This window comes from Ascaphus truei, chromosome 2, assembly GCF_040206685.1.
Source record: "Ascaphus truei isolate aAscTru1 chromosome 2, aAscTru1.hap1, whole genome shotgun sequence".
NCBI classification, from domain to species: Eukaryota; Metazoa; Chordata; class Amphibia; order Anura; family Ascaphidae; genus Ascaphus; species Ascaphus truei.
In genome coordinates, this window is record NC_134484.1 from 79,048,408 (window position 1) to 79,071,294 (window position 22,887).

General features: G+C 43.9%; 1 protein-coding gene across 2 annotated transcripts in view; it reads left to right on the top strand.

Annotated features, from left to right (window-relative positions):
• MMP16 (matrix metallopeptidase 16) overlaps positions 1 to 22,887 on the top strand; it is a 248,253-nt gene that overhangs the window by 213,681 nt on the left and 11,685 nt on the right. For both annotated transcript variants that reach the window (XM_075582964.1, XM_075582963.1), the window contains exons 7-8: positions 3,114 to 3,252; positions 20,814 to 20,964. In XM_075582964.1, the coding sequence (XP_075439079.1) occupies positions 3,114 to 3,252; positions 20,814 to 20,964 (290 nt within the window). The remainder of the gene's footprint in view (positions 1 to 3,113; positions 3,253 to 20,813; positions 20,965 to 22,887) is intronic.

Here is a 22,887-nt window from a genome sequence, read left to right on the forward strand (position 1 = left end):
CTGCTGGGCGATGTGTGCTCATCCCCAGCAGACTGAATGACGCAACTTGGATGCGGGACATGTTCCTACATGAAAACAAGAAACAAAGTGTAAGCGTAATTTCATTGGCTGGCGAAATACACGTGATGCTGCTGCCGCTTGAAATTACAACTTTAGTTTTCTCCCTCAAGTGCAGCAGCGTCAACGCTGTACTTCGCCGCTGGGAATCGTTTGCAGTTTGAAAACTCCCATCGGCAAACATTAAAGAGTGACGCACGTGCACGTAAGCGCGCTCATGTCGTGTAGGAGCCGGAGTGAGCGGGGCCTTTCCTTGTCTCCGATGGCTTTGGCGATGCGTCGCCATGGCAACGCGGCATCAGGTGTCTCCTTATGGACTATCCTTTATCTATTTGGTAGATAATAGCTACCTCATGCTTCTCTGGTTCCAGAACTAGCATACACTTGAACTGGCGGTTCCTCAGCCACTGAGATCTGTGAGCAGTGGCCATCTCTTTCCCAAGCGTTCAACCCTATCACTGGGAACAAAACTAAGGGACATCCTTCCCCTATGTAATTCCCCAGCAAATACCTTCAGGTCTCCTTGGAGAACCTATAATAAGGCGTTTAATATTCCCCTATTGTGGGTAACCTGCCCCTGGGCCGTACAGAGGGACCCTCTTATACTGGGATACTTTCCCTATCCTGGAACACAAAGAAGAAGCTTCTTTACCCTATCACTGGTACCACTATATACATGAGAGATTCCCATCCTCTGGGTCCAAGGAGATCTCAGGGTGGAGCAGAAGGCTCCTCTTATTCATAACCTACTCCAACTCCCTATCTCAGCAGAATAGAATAAACTGTCAAGTCACTTGGACATGTGAATATTCCAGCACTTTATATAATTTAAGAAGTAAACAGGTCCTTGTCTGGCTACTCTGCAACATTGTAACAGGTAAGGGTACTGCTGGCAGTTAACTCTTAACTCCCTATTAACCTGTAAACTGAGTTGACTCCCACAGGGCTGCTACACATTATATGGGTTCAATAAAGACTTTACATTTTAGAAAGCACATTTTTATCAATTTAAGGATTCATCTACAAGTAATACATGGGGATTATGTTTTTGCAGGAAATATATGGAAGATAAATGGGCAGTCTTTAAAACATTGTTAGAAAAGCACACTTATTGCCCTTGGGTAATTAATATAAAAGAAACTCGTCTAAACCAATGTGGGTAAATAAACTGGTTGGGGAGGAAATGGAAAGAAAGAGGCAGGCGTTTAGATTCTTGAAGTCTGAAGGGACGGATGCATCGTATCAGAATTATAAGGAATGTAACAAAAGTTGCAAAAGGGCAATAAAATGAGCAAAAATTGATAATAAAAAAAGGATTGCAATAGAAAGTAAGATTAACCCTGAATAAAGTTTTTTAAGTAACTTAATAACAAAAAAATTAGAAAAGAAAATATAGGACCCTTTCAGTGTGAGATGGGCATGCAAATTATCGGAGATAAGGAAAAAGCAGAAGTATTAAACAAATTATTTGCCTCTGTATTTTCCAGTAAGGAATCAATTATCCTGCCAAAGGAGGAAGGAAAAACCTATATATTAACGAACAATTGATTAACTGAGGAAAAAGTGTATAGGCGGCTTGATAAAATGAAAGTAAATAAGGCACCTGGCCCCAATGGCATGAACCCAAAAGTTCTTAAGGAGTTCAGTAATAGTCAAACCATTACATGTGATAGTCAAGGACTCCATTTCCACAGGCTTCATACAACAAGATTGGCGTAAAGCAGATGTGGTGCCTATATTTAAAAAGGGAGCTAGATCACAACCGGGGAATTCTTCATCTGTACTGATTTTTTTTTTCAGTTTAATAATCGGGTCCCCTTGAGCGATAAAGATCAATATCTATAAAAAAAAAAACACATTTCACCATATTCAGTATTCAGAGCCCAATGATTTGTCAGGCTCTATTCAGCTTGTCTAATGTGACAGATACATTAAATCCAATCAGTGTATTTAGGCTTCAGTCATTTTGCCACAATATATTCCGATCATTAGGGGTGTCTGTTTGTTAGTTGGGATTTGATGATTACTATTATATATCCATCTATATCTCACTTACACCCAATATATCTGAGGGTATTTGTTTGCTCCTGCTGTATCTCTCTCCCTTGTGGTGGAAGAGAGGTTGATATGATATAGTGTTCTTATCAGCGACACCTCATAATATCTCAAGTTTGCATTATTCATCTGCACATTAGTAAGTTTATAATATCACTAGGAAGGTGTTTTGCTGCTTTTTGCTCTTGTTCTTTGATGGATACTACTATTGATACTGAATAAAACCAATAATTTCCTATCTCCGACAAGCATTACACTTTGTCAGAGTGTTCATTAAGTAGGGGTTTTTATTGGTGTAACGGGTATTCCCCCCCCCAATCGCAGATCTGATGTGGGTGCAAGGAACATACGGTGTTACCATAGGTGTGGTGCATTACCTGTTGGTTCGCAGGAGGGCTGAGCTTCCGCCACGGGGAACCTGGGGCAATTATACTAGGGGTACTCACTTACAACGATGCAGCGCCTCCACCTGCGATGGCTCCCACCAGAGGGGGAGTGATTCCTCGCAGGACAATCAATAATACCATACACAGTGATTTATATATTAACTAATACCATTTACTGGGAACAGCATATAACACATCATCACATCAATACCATAACATATCAGAACAGGTGTCCCTCTCTCGAGGAGACACTTACTGCGATGTCCAGCAGGACGCTTCCCCAACACTAGGTGATCCCACCCAGTGTCCAAAGAACCCCACCCAATGTCCCACACTCTTGCAGAGAGAGGCAATGGGTGACTGCGCAGTCACTATTTATACTAAGGGCCCGTTGGTGCACTTGTGTGTTAGATAGTACCTGCCGAGCACTCACGTGCTCGGATCTCCAACTGGCTTCACAAAGGATCCGTCGTGTGAGTTGCATTTAAGGAGTTGCATTGCTTCATGGCCTTTTATGGAATATAGATGGTTTGAATATATTTTATTGTATTTGTCTTCATTCTATTTGAATTCAGTATAACTTTTATCTTTTATTATCTGTTTTTCATTATACAGGATCAATGGTTCTGGCTTGTTAGAAATAACAGAGTGATGGATGGATACCCTATGCAGATTACCTACTTCTGGAGAGGTTTGCCTCCTAGTATTGATGCAGTTTATGAGAACAGCGAGGGGAACTTTGTCTTCTTTAAAGGTAAGATATACTGAATACGTAAAATTATATTATAGAGAAACCAGGCAAAGTGTTTCCAATGCTTACAAAGTCATGGCTAACATTGATCCTTCTATATTTTGTATGTATTTGTATATGTATGTATGTATATATATATGTATATATATGTATATATATATATGTATGTATGTATATGTATGTGTATATATATATATATATATATATAAATAAATAAAAAGCTCCATAGCGTATAAATGTGTATTTAATAAAATGGAAGGGGATAGACAATGGGGGGTGGGGGTGGAGTGGGAAGCAGGCACACTTATAAAAGTAAGCTAAAAAATCAGCATTAGTGATTAAAATATCACCGGCAACATGTCTGCTCCGGGAAAAAACGTCCTCCGATGACAAAACTCATAGCGTGAGAGGAGGGATCCAATCGACACAATCTTCAGACCGGAGGGGCCGTGATGCAGCCAAGGTGATCTTACGGGGTGCCATCTGAAAATCCAATGGTCTTGACGAGCGCACTGAGTCTGTTCAGACCACAACAGGTTCTTACGTGATGACGTAGTGTCAGATAGAACAGTCCTGACGCGTTTCGTCACAGCAAGCGACTTTTTCAAAGGATCATGGGGTAACTGATAGAGGGAGCTTTAAATACCCCAATGTTGCTAGGCAACTTAAAGACTACACAGGATTGGTAGCAAATACTGTGATTAAAAAACTGTATAAATCGAGCTGATGCAGGATCAATATTGCAATATACAGATACAATCAATTAATAAAAATTGGAAAACAGTAATTATGCAAACGAATACACATATTAAAAACATAGACAATAAATGACCCTGCAATTGATACATGGAGTGTGGAGGTCTGCACATGAAACATTTGGACACTCCCTACAGTGCTGGGCGGAGCACTGAGTATCTGTGGGCACTACCATCTTCACTGCTGACACAAAGGGGACTCTCCGGTGTACCATCCATCAGTATCCGCTACCCACCACCTATATACTTCAATGCTACTGTATATTGTTTGGCTGAAATATCCTCCTACAGATTGTCTCCTATGAATGTTTTTTTTTTATATTGAAGTGAGTGCATGTCCTGGCGGTCAATCTTGTTCTTAAATACATTTATACTATATACATACAGTATTATGCTATGGAGCTGGCGCTTCTTCTCTTTTTCATATATATATATTCAGCAGAAGAGTTACCATAAGTAGTTATCAATATAAGGATCATATGTCCCATCAAGTTATGGCATACATAACTTATAAAAAATGTATATGTGTATAAGGAATGGAATCGTGAACTCAGATTGTTCAAGAATAAATGATGAGCTCTTAAGGGAAGAAGGCAAGCTGTCTTAGGAGAGAATCCCAATTGTATGAAATTTGAATTATAGGGATCATTTTGTGTCTTTAATTATCTGAGTGTGACTGCATCAAAGGTAGACAACTTGCAAATTAATTTTGTATAACTAGGCACATATTAATAGGCATAGAGGCATACAGTACACCACCTCAGGTAGAAATAGTTCACCGTTAACGCAGAACACAGTTTTTAATTCAAGAATAATGTGAACACAGGAAATATCATCAACTAACCTTCCTGTGGTATTTTTAAATTTTTTACCCTAGTCATAGATTTGTCGTGGGTATACAAGTGCCAAAAAAACATTTATAGTACAAAGTACAGTACATCAAGGACAAGAAATTCATGAATGGATTTACATATTTTCAACTGGTCCCTTAAGCCTGCTTCACTGTATTTTCACACACTGTATTGCATGATACACGGATACAACTGCAGACTAAACTCTGATAAATCACGGAAAATAATGTAACATTAAATTAAAAGGAAAATCAGATTAGCAAAAATGTTAAATGTGAAAAAGGATTGTATTGGAAAGGAAGATCAACTCTAAGTACATTAATAATAATAATAATAATAATAATAATAATAAAATATTAGAAAAGAGAATATAGGACCCTTTCAATGTGAGATGGACAGGCAAATTTATTGGGGGTATGGAGAATACATAAACAAAGGATCTGCTTCCGTATATACCATGGGGCCAATTAGAACCAAGAGGAAGCCACAACCTCAACATTAACCAACATTTGGTTAACACTTGTAGAAGTGCACGGGCAAAAAAGCACCTGGCCCCGATGGCATGCACCTGTGTGTTCTTAAAGAGCTAAATTCAGTCATAGCCAAATCATTATATTTAATATTCAAGGACTATATTTCTACAGACTCAGTACCACAAGATTAACATAAAGTAGGTGTGGTACACCTGCACATATATATATATATATATATATATATATATATATATATATATATATATATATATATATATATATATATATATATATATATATTTAAACAAAAAGCTAGATCACAATAAGGAAATTACAGACCTGTAAGCCTGCATCAATAGCAGGGAAGCTACATGAACGTTACATAAGGTATAACATTCCGGAAATACCTTATGGATAACAATATTATTAGTAATAGTCAGCATGGATTTATGAGGCATACAGTAGGTCATGCCAAACTATCCTTATTTGTTTCTTTGAGGCAGCAGAAAGGAATTTAGACCAAGACCATGCAGTTAAAGTGATCTATTTACATGTTGCATAGGCTTTTGGTATTGTGCAATACAAGAGGTTAGTGTTCCAAAAAAAACCATTTCCACATGGGTTAAAAACTGGTTACAGAATGGGCATCAGAGAGCTGTCATAAATGGAACCTTTTAGATTGGTGTAAAAATGTGTGTGGAGTACCTCAAGGTTCAATATGGGACCACTGCATTTTCACTTGTTTATTAATAAATTTGAGATTGGCACAGAGAGCAATGTTTCCATATTTGCTGATGACAAATTATGTAAGGGAGTAAAATCAGAGCCAGATCCAATTACTGTACAGAAGGTCATGAATAGGCTGGAAGCTTATAAGGGATGGAAGATTCTAGCATAATTCTGCCACTGTATAAACCCTTACGAAGACCACATCGTTAATGTGGAGTACAGTTTTGGGCACTGCTCCTTAAAAATATATATATTATGGAACTGGATAAATTGCAGAGAAGAGCCACCAAATTAATAAAAAGGGTGGAAGGTCTAATTTAAGAGGAAAGGCTATCAAGTGTGGCTAAATAAACAGGTAGAGGAAGAAATGGAAAGCAGAGGCAGGGATTTAGATTTTAAAGTCAGAAGGGACAAAGGCATCATATCAGTATTATAAGGAATGTTGCAAAAGGACAATCAAATTACCAAAAATTGAAAACAGAAAAAGGATTGCAATAGAAAGTAAGATCAACTTTAAAAATGTCTTCATGTACATTAAAGCAGCAGACCAAGCAATATTCTACATATGTGTTTTGTAATAAATCAGTTCTATACTAACTGAGAAAATAATTGTAGCATTTTTTTAACAATACTGAATGACATTTTTAATGTATTATAATGTAACAAGCATCCTTTGTTTCTATAGCAGCCATTTACAAAGTCACATCTCCTTCCTCTTCTGAAACAGGTTCTGGGACACCCCTTTTTGAGCCCTGCCCTCTGTCTAGTAGTGCACCAATTGTATCTAGTCACTTCCTGGTCATATGATCTTCCCCACAGAAGTTTGCACCTGTTGTCCTCTTTTGCTGCACTGATGGCCATTTAGTGAACCCCCGAACCGAATCTTCGCTGATCGATCACAGGGAAACGAATTAATCGGCAATATAGCTAATTATTTGTGTAGATTGTATTGATGAACACGCAGATACCCAGTAAGCTCATTTAAACCCCCAATTACCACTATATATATATATGTGTGTGTGTGTTTATAAGTGTCAAAAGGAGTGCTACTGAGTGTGGCACTGTATACTACAAAAAACAAAACACAAAGGGAGCCCAGAGCTACATCCAATATGACAAAAATACACAGTGAAATACCTATATATATATCTCTTGAAAAAATGGTCATTTTGTTTAACCCTTTGGCCAAAGCATTATAAACCTGTGAGGCACTTCAGGGCATAACCAGATATCGCAGGTCCTAACACTAACTGATTAAAATTCTTATTTTCTTGTATAATTACAGGAAGAATGATCTGCATTGGATCTGTCACAAACAGCTGCATGAAAAGACATGTACATATGGAATGTGGGGAGGGGCGAGCTTAAAACCTGGGGAGGAGGGGCCACTAACCTCCAAAACAGCTGATACCATTGTATTGATGCACAGATTAAAGGGCAAAAAACTAAATTTAAAAAAAATGGCATCTTGGACTGCTGTTTAATAACAAAAATATTATGAAAGAGATATACACTGTAGGACCCTTTCAATGTGAGATTGGCAGGCAAATTATTGGCGATAAGGAAAATACATCTTAAACAAAGTATTTGCCTCTTTATTTACCAAGGAGGCGTTAATGACAAAAATATTGCAACAAGGGGAAGCCATAACCTCTGTATTAATGAACAATTGGTTAACTGTGGAAGAAGTGCATAGGCGGCTTATAATATGAAGGTAAATTAAGCACCTGGTCCCGATGGCATGCACCCACGTGTTCTTAAGGAGCTAAGATCAGTAATAAAAGCTAAACTATTATATTTAATATTTAAAAACTCCATTTCCACAGGCTCAGTACCAGAAGATTCGCGTGAAGCAAACATGGTGCATATATTTAAAGCTGCAGTTCAAGCTGCCGTTTTTAAAAAATATATATATATTTTATCCCCATTCAATATGTGCATCAATGCAATCTGCACACTGACAAGTGATTAGCTAAGCTGCAGATCGATCTGTTCTCCTGTAATCGATCGCTTGCTCTGGGCTATTTAATTCAGTTCTTGCACAGCATTTTGGAGAATGTAGTTCCTTGAATATGATTGACTAGGCAGTTACCAGATACAATTGGTGCACTGCTAGAGAGAGGGTGGGGCTCAAGAGCCAGAGCCTATCAGAAGGGGAAGGGGGCTGTCACTTTGGAAATGCTTCCTACATTAAAAACATTTAAAAAGGTCTTTAAAACATTTCTTTTTTAAATGCTACGAGTATTTTCTCATAGTACAGAACTGATTTCTTTAAAAGAAAAACACATGTAGGATATTGCTTGAATTGCTGCTTTGAAATGGGAGCTAGATCTCAATGAAGGGAAATAAACACCTGTAAGCCAGACATCAATATGGGTAACAAAATTATTAGTAAATTAGTAATAGTCAGCTTGAATTTATGAAGGATAGGTTGTGCCAAAGTAACACTATTAGTTTCTTTAAGGAGGTAAGTAGGAATTTAGACCTAGGTAATGCAGTTGATGTGGTCTACTTAGATTTTGCAAAGGCTTTTGATACGGTTCCACACATGGTTAGTGTACAAAATAAAGAAAATTGGTCTCTGTAAAAATATTTGCACCTGGATTGGAAGCTGGTTGAAGAATAGAGAACAGAGAGTTGTCATAAATACAAAACTTCAGAATTCAGTCTGGGGCAGTTATCAAAGTGGGTATTGGGCACTGCTTTTGTCAGCTATATGAATATATTATAAAATACATATGTACAGTATTATGTATATTTTGTTTTGTCAAATATTTCTGAATCCCCTTGTAAGAATAAACAAGTACCTGGTGGTAACAGTAATGTTACCCAGAATCGTTAGCAGGCATCTGCCGAAACATAAGGATTTTCGCATGTTTCATATGTGAACATCCTTTACCTAATAAACATAGAACAAATATTGCACTGACTGCTCTAAGTGCATTTCAACAGAAGATATCAAATCAAGGCCAGTAATACAAATGGGAAGATGCTGAAGAGTAATTGAAGAAACAGGACAACATGTTTGCTGTTCCTCAAAGAAACATGTTGCCATAAAAAATCTAACACAGAAAGAATATATTGAAAGAAGAATCAAGAAAGGAAAATCGCTCCGCCAAAAGCTTTCAGGAGTTATATTCTTTTCAACACGAAGTTACATTAGTATGGGAAATGCCTTGATAAGGCTGATCTGCCAGTTTCCAAAATGGCAAGGAAAACGGTGATTGCCTCAGAAGATTGTTTTTTTTATTTCAAGACAATATGGACAAAAGAATAGCAATTTCTCTTAAAATAGCTTTTTAGGTACAGGAGCTTCATTTAAACTCACAGTAGCATCAGCATATACTGTACACAAGAGCATTGAGAGTCTGGTTAGCGGCAATAGAAATAGATCTCTGATGTCTTCAGACATAACATTAACTTCATATTTCTCACAATCATGTTAGATATTGATTTCCTGTGTGAATCTTCATTTCATATGATTAAAGTGGCGGCTATATCATTAGCAAATTCCTGGATAGCATGCAGCTCTTAAAAAACAAAACATTTTTGTCATTGTGTTTGAAGTTTCTTCTTTGTTTAGATCAGAGCTGTAGCAATTAATTGTGAAATCTTCTAGTGGAAGAGAGAAAGAGGCACAGATTGCATTTTCAACAGGCCCATTACAGGAGAGAGAGTGTCAAGAGTTAAGAGAATCCTTCAAAATGGTGTTTAGAAACAGGGCTGTTCTGACGCCATATCAGCAGGCCAGACACCATTATAAGCGGCAACATATCTCAATTTGTAGCCAATTGTCCAAACACAATATCAGACAAATGGGTTTATCAATTAAAAAATAAAGTTTATTCAATTAAATTCAATCAGAAAATGCCAGAAAGATTTTCCCCAACCCACTCTCCTATTCAAGAAGAAAAAGCATAAACGATCTTTTGAACAATTAGGCTATTATAGAGGTACCAGAAGAAGAAACATTTGAGGAACTTACTCCAATCTATTTTTGTTCCCTCAAGTGGAGAAATTGCATTTCAAAGTGGAAACCAAGATATTAGTAACACATACTTTACAGATAGGAGATTTCATTATTTTGATCGATCTGAAGGATGCATACGTACTGTACCAATTTGTCAAGGACGTCAAAGATTTCTCAAGTTCTGCATATTGTATGTCAGGCTTTTTTTTTTACCATTTTCAATTCACAGTAGAGTATTTCCATTCATGCTTATCTCCACCATAAAGGACACTTACCAAGGTGGTGGTCTTTATGACAGTCAATCTTTGCCAAAAATGGAATCTCCATCATCCTTACCTTGCGCAAAGTAAAATAAACATCCCACTTACAATCTCAGGTTTAGATAGCTCTTCAGTTCCTGCTAGACCATGGGTGAATAATCAATAGGAACAAGAGTTGTTTCTCGGGTTAATATGGGACACAATCCAAGGCAAGATCTTTCTTCCAGAGGAAAGATAAACTTGATACATGTTGTAAGGTTTATCAGGCTCAAATGTGTGTTATCATTGAAAGAATGCATTGTAATGCTTGGGCTGATGGCAGCAGCCATAGACACAATACCATTGGGGAAATTTGACATAACACAATTTCAAAGCAAAGTGTTAACAAAATGGGACGAGATACCAGAAATATTAGATGTAAAGATACAAGTCTCCCATGCAATAAGGGTAGCAAAAAAAGATAATTTTCTTTTCCCAGGCTTGGTTTTTTTACAGATGTGAGTCATCGCCTTTTGGGGAGCCTGGCTTTGATTAAAGTCGACACAAGGTCAATGGCAAGGAATAATATGTATAGTACTGTCAAATGTATTGGAATTCATGGCAAATCACTGTGCAATACTACATTTCAAAAATAAATATGAGGTTTGAACCTAAAAATTACTATAGAAGGAAAAGTATAGAAATGCAGTGTACTACAAAATCGGAAGAAGAAAAAAATACTTTGCACAGTTAACAATAAAAAATAAAGGTTTATTAGGTCATGGTAAAGAGCGTGCCTATGCATTTTGAGCCGTAGCGCTTTATCAAGCTTAATGCACCACATTTGCATTATTTTCCTCCTGTTCCTGCACCAAGCGGAATTGCACATTGAAGATTTCCCTATGACACACAGAGAGGACGATAAGATTCATGAGCATCTGAGTGTATTGCTTCTTGGAAATCTCACTTTCGGACTGTTCTCAATGTAAAACTGTGTTGTTATATATGCATTTATTGAAGAAAACTATGGTACTATTATGCCTGGTTACTGTGTGTCTTCCATCATGACTGTTCCAGTTAGGCACTATCTTCTGTGCACAAGCCCCTGCATTAACTTGTGGTCATTTAAATAAGGGAACTCTGGACACTAAAATTGTATTCACATCATTATCTATATGAAGGATTTGTGCATTCCTCTTGTCCCACTGAGCACCATAATTCACCCAGGACTTTACTTTAAGGATTGCTATAGACCATTTTACCGCAGTAGCATATGCCAATAATCAAGGAGATATGAAAAGTTATGCATTACACAATTATATTTTGAAAAGTCTGAGCACAAACTAACCTGCAGTAAGATAAATGTCAGTGGTTCATATTCCAGGTCCCCTGAATACGATTGCTGATTATCTAAGTAACTGCAAAGTGGTTCCAGGGGAATGGGAATTGCATTAGTCTGTGTTCCAAGAGATTGGAAGCAAACCGGGGGTACCACAGATAGATCTGATGGCTTCCACAAACGATCACAAGATCAATCCCTTTTGTTCCAGGTTTGCAAAACACTGACTCTTTCAAATGAACGCTAGTGTGTGACGCCAAGATAAAAAAAAGGTTGACGAAATGAGTCCTTTCTTTAATATTGTAAAACCCTTGAGATTTGTAAGCTGAAACATACATATACTATTATTCTGAAGTATAACTCAAGCCTGCCATGCAAGTCATGTATTGTGTGAAAATGATGTATTTTATTAAAATATGCAGTAAAGACTAACTTTAAAAAAACGAAAAAATTACACTGCAAAAGCTCATGGTTCCTATTTTCTAGTCATTAGGTAACCTAAAGATGTATATTGCATGACAAAGGGATTTAAAATCAGTAAGTAATGTAGCCGGGCTCACCTCAGCCGCCATTGTTGTTGTTGTGGGGTGGGAGATTGCCGCAGTGCAGGGAACGCTCCGATATATGGAGGTTCCGCGTAGAGGGCACCCCCATGTGAAGGTTGGCGCAGGCGCAGGACCGCGGGGCAGGAGGCTGCGCATGCGCGGACATAGTTGCGAAAGCCCGCGAAGGAGGAGAGCTCTGATAGGGAGGGAGCCCAGGGAACTACAAGTCCCAGCAACCCCGCGGAACCCCGTGACGCGCAAGAACCAATCAGGCGTTAGGAAGGGAGCAAAAGGGGTTGAGGGGCGCGCACATTGTTCAGAGCTAGCAGGAGGAGGAAGGAGACGGAGCTCTGTTGTAGGGAGGATTTCAGCCCCTACTTAGGCCTTATACCCCAGGCCCAGTTAGGCCCTGAGCCCCAGTGGTGTGGAGCAGAGATAGGGACTGGCCCTAGACAGGTTCCGGTTCCCTTACTGTGTTACGTTATTGCTAACAGAGATATTGCCTATCCAGCAGGAGGTCTGGGCTCAAACCCTGCTACCGTGCTGTCGCGCGTCTGGGTGGGATCGCCCCGGACGCCTATGGCCGACGTCAACTTGGCTCCCACTGATCCTTTGTGAAGACCCTTGCAGGCCCGGGTACTGGAGTGCCCGGCAGGTAAACCACAAGTGCACCAACTATATCACCACTTATTCTGGACACAGTGGCTGTGCAGTCACACATATAGGCTCAGTATCTCACTTGAGGGTGCGGGGGGGTATATTGGACTTGGGAACTTGACATGGGGTGGGATCACCCGGTGAAGGAGGGAAGTGAGCGTCCTGCGAGACGCAGTAGATAGTGTCTCCTGTAGGGAGGGACACCTGTTGATGCTAAAGAACCCCGCATACGCCGTTTATGCTAGTAAAGTAATTTGGTTGGTTATATTGCTGTGTGTGTGTTGATGTACATAAGTGTCCTGCGAAGAACCACTTCCCCTCTGGCGGGAGCTGTCGCAGGTGGAGGTGCTGCACCAAGTATCAGGTATTATCTATTATTACGCGTGCCCCAGGCTTTCCGTGGCGGAGGCTTAGGCCCTGTGAGCCTACAGGTCATACAGGATATGGTAGCGGTCTGTGTTCACTAGGAAACAGGGCTACATTTGGAGGCGCTGCTGAGATCTTAGACCTGGGGTGCCCCTCGACTAAACACCTACCGCCGCCATGGCCCTTCCCTCGCATCAGAGAGTGCGCGACTGGGCGCGGCAAATGCAAATGCCCGCACGCCGCGTGGTGGCTGTGACACAAGTATCTATGGCCCTACCATTAGAGACATTGTAAACGGCCCTACGACAACTACCTGGCTTTGCCAAAGCCCGCCTGATAGATGTTCTCATAGACCAAGACGCTAAGTGGAACACCTTGCTGGTAGATTGCCGGCGAGATCTAGTAGTCCTCGAACCTGCAGTCCCTCAATACCTGCAGCTTCCCAACTCCCCGCCCGGCGGAAGCCCCTTTGTCTATCCACTCCGAGACCCCCCTTTGGATGGACAGCTAGTGAAGCGGGCAGCTGTCAGTCAGGATTTAGCTCTCCAGGGTCTAGCGTATCAGAAGTAGCGGGCTTGCGTAGTGACATGCTGCAGAAACTCAGTGATAAAGTAGGCCAGCTAACCACCCCACCCAGTTTACCTCCATTAGTAGAAGCTCTCACCCTGGCCACGCACTCCCAGAATTACCGGAAATTGAAGGCCTTCTCTGGGACTCTGCCCGTACCCATGGGGGAAGATGGGATAGACCCATGGAAGAAGCACACTCGGGGGGTGATGGAAGAATGGTCATGTACGGACGTCGTGAAACGTCAACGCCTCATGGAGTGCTTGAGACCCCCGGTGTCCACCCTGATCAGTATTCACCGAGAGCATTATCTCGATCTGACCTCCAAACAATACCTACGGGGATCCAGTCCTAGCCACCCTATCGCGAACATGATCCGCGATAACCTCACTCGAGGGCCTCCCCCCTCGTTTATCAAACTGTTACAGCAAGTCAAAAAGCACGAAACGCATCTAATGCTCCATTCCCCCCAGAAAGCTAAAGCAGCCAGCAGCTCAAAACCCAAAGGGGTACTGAGAAAAAGGAACATGTCCCGGATAAACCCGGCCCCCGAGCGGCCGAAGTACGCCGGACGAACCTCACCTCCGTATAATCGCCGCACTCCACCAAGGGATATGTCCTGCTACAAGTGCGGAAAGAAGGGGCATATCTCCTATGATTGCCGAATGGGGGAGTCCCGCCACCGGAGCCCCTCACCCAAGAAATTCACACCTAATGCCATGGTATGCGGTGTTTACGCGGCCAGCTGAGAAAACCCCATCCCCAACCAAAGTGGCGAAGGGCCCGGGGACGAGAATAACTGCGTGGGACCAGTAGCTCTCATACGGGTGCTAGTAGACGGTACCTATTCCTCCGCTCTACTAGACACAGGATCTCAAGTGACCATCATATATCGAGGGTTCTATGATCGACACCTCCAGAAGCGGCCACTGAAGTCGGCCGAGCATATCAAAGTAAGAGGGCTAAGCAATGAAGACTACCCTATCGACGGCATAGTGACCGTGGCCCTGGAAATACAGCAGCTCAATACCGGAAAGTCTCACCCCATGAATGTGGACGCTCTGGTGTGTCCGGAACCCAAAGACCCACCTAAGTACCCGATCATTCTAGGCACTAATGCGGACATTGTACAAGCCGTCATCTGGGCCTATCTACAAGAAACCAATGAGTTGCCCATGTCCAGTCTTCAACTGCAGCTTGTCCAGACGAATCCGGACCCCCCTTCGACACCCTCGGAGGACTATGGACTGTTGTTCTGCGGCCGAGCGGGTCAAACCAGACTCTTACCAGGGGAGATAAAGAGGATGCCCGCCTGGTGCGCCTACGCGGAACGGGTAGATGCGGAGCAGCTCTTTTCCCTAGAAAGCACGCCAGAGGAAGACGTCAGCCGAGGATACCGGCTGGTACCTGAATTCCGGGATTGGCCGGCCGCCATTCCCCGCCGGATTTATGTGATGGTCCAGAATCTATCTCCATTCCCCATGGCCATCGACGCGGGACAGAGAATAGGGAGAATCTATCCCGTCAGCTCGGTAGATGAGGCAGTGCAAGTCAATGCTACCCGAGTGGAGCGCTCCGGCGCGCAGCTGGACTTCGACTTCGGCTCGTCCGGATTGCCAGAGACATGGAAGGAGAGGCTGCGAGTTCAGCTGGAAGAGAGACGAGAAGTATTCTCTACCGGGGAGATGGATGTGGGGTGCAGCCGCAGTGCCCAACACACTATTCGGATGAGTGATACAAAACCGTTCAGGGAACGTTCCCGCCGGCTCACTCCTAGAGACGTAGATGATGTACGGACCGTCCTCCAAGAGATGGAAGAAGCCGGAATCGTCACGGAGTCACGAAGCCCTTACACTTCCCCCATAGTAGTGGTGAGAAAGAAGAATGGGACCGTGTGGCTGTGTATATTACCGGACTCTGAACAATCGGACGGTGCCGGACCAGTATAATCTTCCCCGCATAGAGGAAATCCTGAACGCCCTCCATGGAAGTAAATGGTTCAGTGTGCTGGACCTCTGGTCTGGCTACTACCAGGTACCCATGAGCCCCGAGGACCAGGAGAAAACGGCATTCATTTGTCCACTGGGGTTCTACCAATTCACCCGCATGCCCCAAGGTATATGTGGTGCCCCCGCCACCTTCCAGCGGCTAATGGAGAAGACCTTAGGTGACTTGAATCCTCGAGAGTGCCTAGTGTATTTGGACGACATCATAGTCTCCGGGCAAACCCTAGAAGAACACGAGGCCCGGCTCCTGAAGGTGCTGGACCGATTAGCTCAAGAAGGACTCAAGCTCTCCCTGAATAAATGCCGATTCTGTAGGACATCTGAGACTTACGTGGGGCACATAGTGTCCGCGGAAGGGATTGCCACTGATCCCGCCAAAATAGAAGCCGTCGTAAATTGGCCCCGACCTGACAATGTGGGGGAGTTGCGGTCGTTCCTGGGATTCTGCGGGTACTACAGTCGGTTTGTGGAGGGATATTCCCGACGGGCCAAAGCCCTCAACTGTCTTCTCAAAATATATCCTGAAGACACAGGCCGGAAGGCCACGCCTGCCCGACAGCCCTTCGGGGACAAATGGATGGCCGAGTGCGAGCAAGCCTTTGTGGACTTGAAGCAGAGTTTGACCGTGGCCCCCGTGTTGGCCTATGCCGACCCCGAACAACCGTATATACTACATGTGGATGCTAGCCTAGGCGGATTAGGGGCGGTGTTACATCAAAAGTATCCAGAAGGGTTACGATCCGTGGCCTATATCAGCCGCAGCCTTACAATCAGTGAGCAGAATTACCCAGTGCACAAGCTTGAGTTCTTGGCCCTCAAGTGGGCCATCGTGGACAAACTTCATGATTACCTTTACGGGGTGTCGTTCGAATTGCGTACTGACAACAATCCGCTCACCTATATCATGACCTCAGCCAAACTTGACGTTGCCGGACACCACTGGCTGGCCGCCCTCTTCAATTTCAACTTCACCATGAAATATAAACCAGGTCCCTTGAACATTGGGGCTGACGCAGTGTCTAGACGACCGGGGCTAGCCGCAGCCCCCGATGACGACCAATGGGAAGAAATTCCGGGGCCCGGGATGAGGGTCCTGTGTTGTACCGCCGCCATAGTCAATGATCAAGTGGCATTCTCTGAGTTAAGGGTGGCCAACTCTCTAGGATGCGCATCCAACGCTATTCCGGAAGCATATCGGGACTCCAGTGGTAAGCACGTTACCCCTGACAAGATCGTAGCCTGGAAAGATATGGTGCACTACCAAGAACGAGATCCGGTAGCGGGAGCCATTCGCTATGCTATCCGGAAAAACCAACCTGCCCTCCTCAGACATGCTCCTGGCGACATGGGAGGTATACTGATGCGAGAAGCCGATAAATTCGAAATACGGGACAATTTGCTATACCGAGTGGTAGAGTACCATAATCATCCGAATAGGAGGCAACTAGTACTACCTAAAAGATTACAGTATTTGGTGCTGAGGTCACTACACGACGAGCATGGTCATCTGGGTGTCGACAAGACTTTTGGATTGGTGAGGGATCAGTTCTTCTGGCCGAAAATGAGAGAAGCAGTTGAGCATCACTGTCGGCGGTGTGTGCGGTGCATCCAGCGGAAGACATTGCCCACCAGGGCCGCCCCAATGGGCCACTTAAAGAGCTACGGGCCCATGGACTTAGTATGCATGGACTTCCTATGTATCGAACCAGATAGCCGAGGCATCGGCAATGTGCTGGTCATTACTGACCACTACACTAGATACGCCCAGGCCTTCCCGACGAAAGACCAAAAAGCCATCACGGTTGCCAAGGTGCTCTGAGAAAAGTACTTCATGCATTACGGACTTCCCCAACGACTACATTCCGATCAGGGTCGAGACTTTGAAAGCAAATTGATAAGAGAACTACTAAAAATCTTACACATCACTAAATCCCGAACCACTCCCTATCACCCGGAAGGGGATGCACTGCCCGAACGATTCAACCACACGTTACTGGACATGCTGGGCACGTTAATGGGAGTAGAAAAAGCTGAGTGGAGCCGCCATGTGGAAATATTAGTGCACGCTTATAATTGCACTAGACATGACTCCACCGGGTTTTCTCCATACTTTCTGATGTTTGGTAGAGAAGCCGGACTGCCTGTGGACATACGTTTGAAAGTCTCTACTGATGGGGTGCATAATGCCACCCACTTCCGATATGTACAGAGACTACAAGAGAACCTGCAACGGGCCTACCTGCAGGCAGAGAAATCTACAGAGAAGCTGAATGCAGGAAACAAACGGCGTAATGATCATAAAGTCAAACATAGAAACATTAAGCTGGGAGACGCAGTGCTTCTCCGTAATCTGGGAGTACCTGGGAAACATAAATTGGCTGACCGATGGAGAGAGGGAGTGTACGAGGTAGCCTCACAGATGCCTGGTCTTCCGGTCTATCGTATTAAGGACTCGGAGGGTCGGGTGAAGATATGGCACCGAAATCATTTGCTCCCTATCCCACAAGTCGAGGAGGGAGATGTGGAGTGGCCTGCATCCTCATTGGATGGTGAAATGACACTGGGAGGGAACGATCCGGAGACCGGTAGCACAGTTCTTCAGGAAGATCCACAAGAGGGAACCTCTCAAAGGGGCCCTCAACAGAGAGCATCTCCCGGTGGAGCTACGGGTAAAGGGCTCGGGGAGCACACGCTCCATGGGGTGGCTCCGGAAAATTCGACATTGGATCCACAGAGTCCATGCTTTGTACCGAGTAATGATCATATAGAGACTGTAATCCCCACAAGGGAAGAACTTGAGCCGCAAGACCAAGATAGTCATTCTCCCGAGGGAGTGATCGAGCAACAGTTAAGGCGAAGTCAAAGGAATGGGCAACCTCCAATGAGGATGACATATGATCAGTTTGGGGCACCCCACTATGAGGTTCAGCAGTGGGCTCGCAATCGAGTAAAGTCGGTGATAGTGATGTTTAGTGAAATGTACAATCTTATTTAGAATGTCGTATGTTATGCATTTTTCATTATATAAACGTTGTACCAGTTTAAAGGTATCATCCAAGCGGGGACGTTGGAATCCACAGGGGGGAGGATGTAGCCGGGCTCCCCTCAGCCGCCGTTGTTGTTGTTAGGGGGTGGGAGATTGCCGCAGTGCAGGGAACGCTCCGATATATGGAGGTTCCACGTAGAGGATGCCGCCATGTGAAGGTTGGCGCAGGCGCAGGACCAGCGGGGCAGGAGATTGCGCATGCGCGGGCATAGTTGCGAAAGCCCACGAAGGATGAGAGCTCTGATAGGGAGGGAGCCCAGGGAACTACAAGTCCAAGCAACCCCGCGGAACCCAGTGACGCGCAAGAACCAATCAGGCGTTAGGAAGGGAGCAAAAGGGGTTGAGGGGCACATTGTTCAGAGCTAGCGGGAGGAAGAAGGAGACGGAGCTCCGGTGTAGGGAGGCATTCAGCCCCTACTTAGGCCTTATTCCCCAGGCCCAGTTAGGCCCTGAGCCCCAGTAGTGTGGAGCAGAGATAGGGACTGGCCCTAGACAGGTTCCGGTTCCCTTACTGTGTTACGTGATTGCTAACAGAGACATTGCCTATCCAGCAGGAGGTCTGGGCTCAGACCCTGCTACCATGCTGTCACGCGTCTGGGTGGGATCGCCCCCGGACGCCTACGGCCGATGTCAACTCGGCCCCCACTGATCCTTTGTGAAGACCCTTGCAGGCCCGGGTACTGGAGTGCCCGGCAGGTAAACCACAAGTGCACCAACTATATCACCACTTATTCTGGACACAGTGGCTGCACAGTCACACATATAGGCTCAGTATCTCACTTGAGGGTGGGGGGGGTATATTGGACTTGGGAACTGGACACGGGGTGGGATCACCCGGTGAAGGAGGGAAGTGAGCGTCCTGCGAGACGCAGTAGATAGTGTCTCCTCTAGGGAGGGACACCTGTTGATGCTAAAGAACCCTGCATACACCGTTCATGCTAGTAAAGTCATTTGGTTGGTTATATTGCTGTGTGTGTGTTGATGTACATAAGTGTCCTGCGAAGAACCACTCCCCCTCTGGCGGGTGCTGTCGCAGGTGGAGGCGCTGCACCAAGTATCAGGTATTATCTATTATTACGCGTGCCCCAGGCTCTCCGTGGTGGAGGCTTAGGCCCTGTGAGCCTACAGGTCATACAGCATATGGTAGCGTTCTGTGTTCACTAGGAAACAGGGCTAAAGTAAAAAAAGATACAGCTTATTTGCTGGGAAAACACTGTGGTTCAGTAATTCAAGCTTAATGCATCCCCATTGCATTTTCATAATGTAAGATTTTAAAGGGGTAGAAATGCAATTAAACTTGTAGAAACTTGTCTATAATTATCAAGCAGTGATTTTCCAATAAAACACCTTCTCACACCACAAACCTTTTTGACCCATATGTACCTGTAAGTGGTGCAATTTCACAAGACACAATCCCGGTCTGGAAGACGCCTTTAGTAGATGCAACTCGATGCAAGTAAATGGGGCTGCAAGGTGTATTCTGCAGCTGAAAAGTGACTTATGCAATCACAATGCTTATTAAATATGGCCCTTTGAGCAAAGAAGAAAAAATGATGATCCAGGGCACAAACGGAATTCCAAAAAGAGAATTTTAATGTATCATAACAGCCCTTTGTGCAAAGTCCATACAGGTTTGTCCATGCGTGCTGGTCACTGAATGTATGAAAAAATGTGTCCGTACAGGTTCAAAGGAAGCTGTGTCAATGCATTTAAATATACCTTATTGGCATTGCTATGTGTTTGTCATATCAAACATGCAAACATGGTTTATGATATGGAACACATAGTAAATGAACAGAAGTCAAGTATATACAGTATGTGATAGCTTATTCGTTCTCCATGTCTCTGCCAAGTGACAACAAATCTTAGCATTTCTGTTATAAGGATTGTTAATGTATTTACTATTTTGTGTATTTTAGCCCAATAACTATATGACCTACAAAAACTGTAGTTTTGTTTACAACATTTTAGTATTACAAAGTCTTACAGGATCAGAAAATAATGTGATATTCATTTTTCAGGTAACAAGTACTGGGTTTTTAAAGATACCACACTGCAACTTGGTTACCCTCATGACTTGATAAACCTTGGACATGGAATTCCACCTCATGGAATAGATACAGCTGTTTGGTGGGAAGATGTTGGAAAAACATACTTTTTCAAGGGTGACAGGTGAGTAAATATCTACAATAAGAATGTTAGATATTTACACCAACAAGTCACTAGAATTAAAGATAGGAGAATGTGTTGAAATTTGCTTTGCTAGTTTCTTTTTGACATTTTGAAATAGTGTATACAAATATTATACCTGAATACCAGGACTCAGTACCAGATGTTTTTATTGTAAAATTATTAGATTAGGCATTTGAAATTCCATTTCAAATTGAAGTTTCACTGATGGAAACAGAATTTATCATGTACTTTGCCTTAGGTAAAGAAGCCTCCGCAAGCTTTTGATGGCTGCTGATGTAATGTTATTTAAATTGAAGAAAATGCGTTTGAAGGCAACTTTGATGTGAGCAGGTGATTTTCTTGCTTATGATTAAGTTTACATTTAAAGCCTGTCCAAAAAAAAGGGTACATTGCGCATGCGCAGGACACGGCAAAGGCGGCGGCCATCTTGTATGTGGCGCCACAAGGACATTGCGCATGCGTGAAGGCCCCAAACTGGAAGGGAACGAGAGCTCACGAGTCAGTTGTATGGGAGCCAGGACAGGAGTAGGTAGTGTCCAGGAAGCAAGTGGCTTCCTGCACTAGGCCTAGATTCTGCCCCTTATGCCCCAGATAGACCCTGAGCCAACTCATTACAGTATTGTAGGGAAGGCCCTAGATATGGACCCTCCCATTAGTCTATAGCAGCACTACTGCGCCGGTGGATGGCCGCCCACGCAGTGACCTGAGGCCTTTGACAAGGCTGTAGGTTCAGAGACACTTGTGTGAGACACTCCGGGTGGAGCTCACCCCACGTGGAGGACTGGACCCTTGGGCAAGAGGGGATTAGTGTCAGAGGCCCCGCTGCGTGGGACCTTCTTCAGTCCGAGTCTACAAGCTACACCTGTGTACTGGAGTATCCAGGCAGGTACCCAATGTGCACCAACATTCGCAGGGGGTAGCGCTACTTCACACTGGGTGGGATTTCTGGGATACCTGAGGTTATTGGTGCCACGGCACCCTCAGTACATTGGGTGGGAACACACAGGGGTACTGTGGTATTGTGTATTGCATTATGTATTATTGTGTGTTATTGTACAGTATGTACTGCATTATTTACCTTACTGGGGACTCAGTAAAGAAAGATATACATACCCAGTTGTTAGTGGTTTATTGGTTCCTATGAGGAATACATCCCGCCTACGCTGGGATCCTCTTAGGTGGAGGTGCTGCACCATGACATATAACACCCCAGGCTCCCAGGAGCAGATGCTTTGGCTTCCTGTAAGCCTCACAGGTTTAGCAGCACACGTAGTCACCTGCAGTTTCCCTTAGGCAAGGGGAAAAGGGGCTGCATATATGTAGCCCCCTTTCCCTGTGACTAAGGGAACTACGCGTGCTGGTTACCTGTTTAGCATACAGGAGGCCTAATCCTCCTCATCTGGGAGCCTGGTGTTACAGGGGGGTGCTCTCTGGTTACAGAGCCTCCACCTGGGAGGGATCCTAGCACAGCAGGATAACCCCTCACAGGAACCAATACAATCAGTAAATAAATATACACACACGGGTATGACTAACTTATATTTACTGAACATATAACTTTGTACCACAATAATAATACAGGCCCCCACCATGCAATGCCCACACTATAAACACCAACCCCAAAGTACTGAGGTGCCTGGGCACTTAACCACCCTAGTGTCGACAGACAAGGCCCACCCAAAGAGTGTGTAGAGTAGCGCTACCCCTTGTGTGTGACCGTTGTTGCACGTTGGGTACCTTCCTGGTCTTAGGCCAGACCAGGCCGACTTGGAATAGTGGATCCGCAGAACCACGACGCTATCTACCGGATCCTCTCCTGTCCGTAGCCGTCCTCCATTTGAGGGAGCTCCCGCTGGAGGGTGTTGCTTAATGTCTATGGTTGCCTGTGGTCTGGTCTCAGAC